Source organism: Argopecten irradians, unplaced genomic scaffold, assembly GCF_041381155.1.
Source record: "Argopecten irradians isolate NY unplaced genomic scaffold, Ai_NY scaffold_1297, whole genome shotgun sequence".
NCBI classification, from domain to species: Eukaryota; Metazoa; Mollusca; class Bivalvia; order Pectinida; family Pectinidae; genus Argopecten; species Argopecten irradians.
This window is the reverse complement of record NW_027188763.1, coordinates 3,396-10,894: the sequence shown is the minus strand read 5'-3', so window position 1 is coordinate 10,894 and position 7,499 is coordinate 3,396. Positions and strand designations below refer to the sequence as shown.

At 34.0% G+C, this 7,499-nt stretch overlaps 1 protein-coding gene across 1 annotated transcript; it reads left to right on the top strand.

Annotated features, from left to right (window-relative positions):
• The first annotated feature begins 6,784 nt into the window (after nucleotides 1-6,784).
• LOC138314071 (uncharacterized) lies at nucleotides 6,785-7,297 on the top strand. The gene has a single exon (XM_069254260.1). The coding sequence runs from the start codon at nucleotides 6,785-6,787 to the stop codon at nucleotides 7,295-7,297; it is 513 nt and encodes a 170-aa protein (XP_069110361.1).
• Nucleotides 7,298-7,499: the final 202 nt, after the last annotated feature.

Below are 7,499 nucleotides of genomic sequence, written 5' to 3'. Positions count from 1 at the left end.
CAAATATTTTCGTAAAGATTTTTGTATTCCAAGATGGCTGCTGGCCCACTTCCTGTTTTCAGGTTTTGGTCTTCTATCTCAATGAAAATTGGTATATAGAGGTTTAAAGGGATGGTGAACAACATGCAAAGGTTTTTCGTAAAGATTTTGCTATTCCAAGATCCGCTTGGCTCATTTCCTGTTCTTAAGATTTCGATCTCCGATCTCCATGAAATTTGGTCTACAGGACGTTTAAGGGATGGCGAAAAAACATGCAAACATTTTCGTAAAGATTTTTGGTATTCCAAGATGGCCGCTGGGCTCACTTCCTGTTTTTATATTTTGGTCTCTGATTTCAATAAAAATTAGTATATAGGGGTATTACGGGATGCTTATCAATATGATGAAAATTTTAAAAGATTGTCGCTGGGCAAACTTCCTGTTTTCAAATTTTCGTCAGCATTTCATTGAAAATTGGTAAATGGGGGTTTTTAACTTAAAATTTTAAGGGATGCCATACAGTCATGATTACTGCCAAATCAATTTCTCTGAAAATAGCCTGTATTACCATATTTTTGCGCATATAGTGCACACTTTTTTCAGATTTGTTTGCAATTGGGGGTGCGTTTGGGGGACTATGTAATGGTGTCCATAACAATGAGTACTTGTTTATGTCCCCCAAACGAAGTGGGGGGACATATTGTTTTTTGCTCCGTTTCTTCTTATTATTATTTATTATTATTATTATTTTTATTCTTATTTCTTCTGGTTTCTTCCGCTGCGCGGGTTTCCGCAGCTTTTTCAGAAACTACTGGGCCGATTATCACGAAAATTCACATATTCATTAGGGTATGGGATTGTGCATAAAGGTTTTTTTTCCCACCGGAAGTCCAATGGCCGCCAGGGCCCATTTCCTGTTTTCAGGTTTCGGTCTCCGATCTTGCTGAAAATTGGTCTATGGGGCTTTAAGGGATGGCGAACAACATCAAAACATTTGCATAAAGATATTTGGTGTTCCAAGATGGCCGCTGGGCTAACTTCTTGTTTTTATATTTTGGTCTCTAATTTCAATGAAAATTAATATATAGGGGTATTAAGGAATGCTGATCAATATGATAAAAATTTTAAAAGAATGTCGCTGGGCCAACGTCCTGTTTTCAATTTTTTCTCAGCAATTCCTTGTAGATTGGTAAATTGGGGTTTTCACTTAAAATTTTAAGGGATGCCATACAGTCATGATAACTGCCAAATCAATTCCTCTGAATATAGCCTTGTATTACTGTATTTTTGCGCGTATAGTGCACACTTTTTTTCATAAATTACCAAGTGAAAAGTTTGGGTGCGCACTATACGCAGGTACAAGGCATGGCCAGGTCCTGGGTCATCATCACAGAGTTATGTAGTTATGTACATTTTAGGAGAACCTGAATTCCTATATAAAAGTACGTCAAATTTCTCCCGAAGATGTTCATATACACTGTGCAACTGCATTCTTGATTTGTTGCAATTGGGGATGCGTTTGGGGGACTATGTAATGGTGTCCATTACAATGAGTACTTGTTATATGGTTGTGATTAAATATTAAACAAATCATCGGGTCAATTTTTCTTTGTGATTTTTGAATCACTAATTACTAAATAACAGAATTATTAAAAAAAAAATGAAAAAAAAACCAGGTGTGCAATACAGGCCCTCTGGGCCTCTTGTTATTTGATAATTTTTAGGTCACCTGAGACGAAGTCCCAAGTGACCTATTCTAATTGCCTTTTTTGCTCAATTTTCATCGGAAATGAGTCAAACTTGGTTAGAATTATTAGCCGGAGAGAGCATTTTAATATCATATCCATATTAGTCCTGGCTGACCCCTGGGGGCAGAGGAGCATGGTCAAAAGTGGTCAAATAGACTAAAACTTCAAAAATCTTCTAAAATTCTGGAAATAATAGAATCAAATACTTTTTATAGATGGAAAGGTCTTAAGGTGTTTTATAAAAATTGTGAATTATATGACCCTGGGGTCTCGCGTTTCTCCCTGGGGAGGGGGTCAAGTTTACTATAGTTTATATTGGGAAAACACACATTTATGAGCATTTTTTGCTCAATTTTCATAGGAAATGAGTCAAACTTGGTTAGAATTATTAGCCTGAGAAAGCATTTTAAAGGCCATTGTGAATTTCATGGCCCTGGGATATCAGATTTTCCCTGGGGTTGGGGTCAAATCTACTATAGTTTATACAGCAAAAACACATTTATGAGCATTATTTGCTCAATTTTCATAGGAAATGAGTCAAACTTGGTTAGAATTAGCCTGAGATACAGCATTTTAACATAGCGGTCCTCGCTAATCCCCCAGTAACCAGAGGGCCAGGGCCAATTGGGGTCAAAATGACTAAAAATTCAAAATAAAATTCACAGATTTGATGGAACCAAATACTCTTCATAGATTAAAAAGTCAAATTCATAAAATCACTGACTGGCTTCAAGGGCCTGATGGGCCAATATATAGTGTTTATATTGTCTTCGTTTTATTTTGAATTTGAATTCAGGTGACCATTAAGACCCATGGGCTTTTCGTAATATGTCATTCACCACCAAAATATACCAACATTTTGAGAATTACAATTGTGATACTTTCAATGCAAAGGTTTTGATTTAATTTACATCTGCATTGCAGTGAAATGAATACATACAGTCACATCATGAAGCCAAATGGTTGTCTACATTTTACAGTGATACAGTGGAACCTCCTGAAACCGATCATGGTTGGTGCATATGATTGCGGCCGGTTTAGAGAGGGTTGGGTTTGGAGAAGTGAACCGAATACCGATCATTACGATCTGGATTGAATCGATCGAAAGTCTTTTTTACACTAGTGTACCGCATGTATGGCTTGTGTTCGTTAAAACCAACCGATATTGATTGTTAATATAAATGTTATCACAAAAGAGAGAATCATACGTTTAAAAGGAATGGATTACAACAATCTTGACTTTGTTACCGCTTATAAACGTAGTTTAGTTAGTTAGCTACGTGGATGTTCTTGAAGATGTTCTCGTCTGCACTAACCTACATACGGCCGAATGCTTCCGGTTACGTCAAGAATCAAATTATGGTCTAATTACACGATGATCAGTCGATGCAGGTCATTATATGACATAGTTATTTTCTAAAACAATACGTGGATTCGGCTTCTTCATACAGATAATTTACGTTATCCGACAACTACCTATGTAAATAAAAATCAAAGTACTGAAAGTACTAAATGGCTCGGTCTCAATGATTGGAGGAATATATTTCTAAAGTCAACACTTTTTTTTGGACAATAAGAAATAAATTTTGCTAGTGTTCCTTCCAGTTTGGACTTTTGAGGATTCCTTGGACACCAAGGTGTTAAATAAGAAACACATACTAAAACTCTTGGGAGCCCATTCTAATATTTCCTACGATGTTATATGCCAAATGATTTTATAGCATCTTTAACCTTTTCCTTGTTCTTCTCATCAAGTTCCTGGGACCAAAGTATCAGTTAACAAGTATTGTTTTGCAGCAGAGACAGACAAGAGGCATATTTTTCTATGCCAAAATGTCTTAAATATAGAATATGTCAGTCCTCTAGAAGACTTATTAATATAGTCATACCATTTCTGAATGAATTGGTCAATTGGTCTACTTTTAACAAGTTTTTGTAAATATTCTTTTGTAAAACAGCAAGTTGATTGATATATCCAAACATGATTTAAACTAGCTCTGGATAAAATATCTTAGCAATCTTACAGCCATTTAAAAAACGTCTAGTCTATTTTCATGTAAAGTATACATTATGCCAAAAGTAATCATTCTACATTTTATTCCAATATCAATTGGGTATCTTGTTAGCTCGCCATAGACCATGAATTATTTAATACACTTTCTTAACTTGAGGAAATTACAAATAATTTTTTTCTACAATATTTGTATTTTCAAATTCCCATACTTCTGATGAGTATAATAAAACTGGCATTACAAGTGACTAAATATTTTCAGTTTAAAATCAACAGGAAGAGATACATTCCTTTGTTTTTTAAAAATAGTAGACACTGATTTAATTGTTTGTTCAGCAGTTTTTCCTTTTCTTTAAAAACGCCACCATTAATGTTAAAAAATATACCTAGATATGTATACCCTAGCCTTCTTATCAAAATAATTCTATATCCCATAACGTAAACTAGTGTTGTTGAGCCAATTTACGTTTTGAGAATATTGCAACTTTTATCTTTCTGATATTAGGTTATAATTTCCATGTAATGCAATATTGTTCAAATCCGTTTAACATTTGTTGTAGAACAGTGTCATCGGCATATAAAAAGATAAAAAGTTTGTGATACATTTCAATATTATCTGTAAATAATTTGTCAATAGTTGTCAGACAATTAACATTCTTTTTCCGCCAGATAAGATTCCAAGGTAGATTGAAAATAGGAAAGGAGATATAAATAAGGTACCATACTGTGCATGTATATGTTCAATGTAAATAGACAATGTAAGCTGATCTTGCAGAATTGCCTTACAGCGTTATAATAAATGCAGTATGTCTCATTGCATTGGATGTAATCGATTTAAGGGCAGTTCATGTAGTGACCGAAAAAGGTAAAAATCACCACTTACAGAGTGATCAGAGAAGATTGATAGTCAAGGAGGGAAAAACATAAGACAACCTGTGTTATGCAAATTAATATTTAATTTATTTTGAATAAATTGTGTCGAAGATGATGATTAGTGTATTATTAACCATAATCTAAATATGTTTTCTAAAAATATTAACAACTAATGTCATATTGTGTTTATAAATTTAATGTTTTATTTATTCTTTTTATTTCAAGCATGTACATGTCATAAAAATAAACAAATACCAAGTATATGCTTAAATCATATTAAAGTAAAATTCACAAATCACAACACTAATGTGTATTGTATATATGGAATGAAGATGATGATGGTAATTATTTGGATAAAAAATGTTTACAACATTAAATGTATTATATATATGGAATTTGAATATGATGATAGTAATTATTTTCAGATCAAAAACTATTACAGTATTAAGCTACCACAGTTGAAAACTATTTCTTTCATTTTGTTCACACAATTTTTCTCCTGGACTGGTTCCAATTAAAATGATACTTGCATGTAGACATTCTGTAAAACATAAGGAAACAATAAATGTATTAACAGAGTAATTACTGAAAAGGCTAATATCATATAATTAACTTTTTTTTTCATAAATAACAATACCAGTTTAGAGTAAATATTATTGAAATTTATTTCCTGTTCAACATTCTGAAACAAAATGGTAAACACATGATCACTAAAAGACAAATTGTGGCAATTTATAATACTTATTTGGTAAATGTTACTGGATGCGAGACTGAATGGACTTTGAAAAAATGACAACACACATTGAAAAGACAAATATATGGAAGATATTCTTGAAGTAAAACTTAAGGAATCAGCAGAGAGTACGGAACAAATACAGAACTGAAACAAAGCGATTTTGTGGCATCCTGTTAATCCAAATAAAAATTAAACGAATTATTATCAAAACAGTCATCATTTTCTTTCTATGTCTCGACATTTTGGAGAATTCACAAAACACTCCCAAAGTCTACTTGATGCCATAATATAAGTATTGATATTAGAATCATTGATGATTATGATGCAATGATATACATATTATACAGTGGTTTCTGATATTAGCTGTATGTCGTATATAAAATGCCCTGAAAGTTTTATGTCGCGAAAAAAAATGCCCTTTTTTTGCCCAGCGCCCTGCCCTTTTCAAATCCTAGCTGGAACACTGTGTTGTTCTTTAATCCTCCTGTTCTTTAGAGTTTTGTCCTTCATAAATTGATTGTAATAGAGCAGGTGTCATAAAATGTATCTGATAATGTGCACAAAGAAGTATAAGTATACGCATAAGTTTATTTTGCCGAGTAAAAAGTTCAAAGAACTAGTATTGTTCATACCCAAAGCTGTAATCGCACTAAAAACAGTGATCGTGTAGGCTTTTGTGTGATTGCATTTGTAAGATTGTGCGGTGTGTTCTTGTTTCTCCCACTTTTTTATAATAACATAGGTGCAGTTATGTTGTGACAGCAGTTATAGTCTGCTTCACATATATCCCTTACCTGGATTTTACCTTTGTTCTCCCACATTACCCCGGATTTTACCTGTGTTTTCCCACATTACCTGGATTTTACACATTGTTTAAAGTTATCTAATTATTTAAACAATATTTACATATCATATACCATTTTTCATCAGCTAAGTCTATAGAAGACAGTGATACTATATATAAGGAGATGTCTTACAGTTTTGAATTTTAAATCAGAGAATATATAGAGATGTTTTATTTGAATTAATACATATTAGAGAATTACATTATAGGACCTTATTTTTATTATGATGGCAATATATTTTATTTATATATTTAATTATGTGCATAATACAATAATGTGCGATTGATTTAATTATTTGATTACTCTGACTTAATTTGGCTTGTTCTCACTGCTACTTATGTTAATTAACACACCTGATGGTTTGGGTCCATCAACTGAATACTTAATTGATGAGTGAAGAATCAGTAATTTAAATAATTAGCATACATGTAGTCTGTAAGGACATCAGAGAGGTTGACTTTCACAGTTCTCTATCAACCACTAACATGGCAAACGCACAGATTCAAGTGAAATTTCTTAGAAATAAATTTGGAAGACAGAACATTGCTTATAATGGTAACATCCACACTGTGTGAAGAACAACAGAGGAGAGATGCACCATACCCGACTACCCCGCCATACTGAACTGAACCTCCAACTCAACCCGACTACTGTTTTCCTGGACTTCGAGACCGCTGCCCAGAATGCCATTCGCTCCGTATTCCGAGCAGCCACACTGAAGGGATGTTTTTTTTTTTCATTTCACGCAGTGTATTTGGAGGAAAGCCCAGCAAACCGGACTTCAACAACTCTACGCCGACAACGACGACATCAGACGACTGTTACGGCGAGCCGCAGCCCCTACCCCCTAGTCCCTTTAAACCATATAGAAGATGTCTGGTTCCACGCACTCAACGACCTTGAAAATGCTGGTGTACCACACGACACCACCGCATTCACCGACTACGTCATTACACAGTGGATAGAGCGCGACCAACCACTCTGGAACCACTTTGAGACCAAGGGCCCTCGAATAACAAACCATGTAGAAGGATGGTACAACAAACTCAAGAAGAAGGTTGAACACTCCCACCCAAATATCTACAGCATCATACGTGTGTTCTAGGTTTCATATGTTGTACATGTGTGTATATATATATATATTTACACTTGCTAGACTTGGTCACTATACGCTAATACTAGCCGATTTTGTTTACCATAACTGCATGGTAACATTGAACTTTGAACTTGCGTATGAAAATGTTCTGTGCAACGTAAAAGGACTACTTTTTTTAAAAGAAACACATGACTTTGTTTACATTTTGACG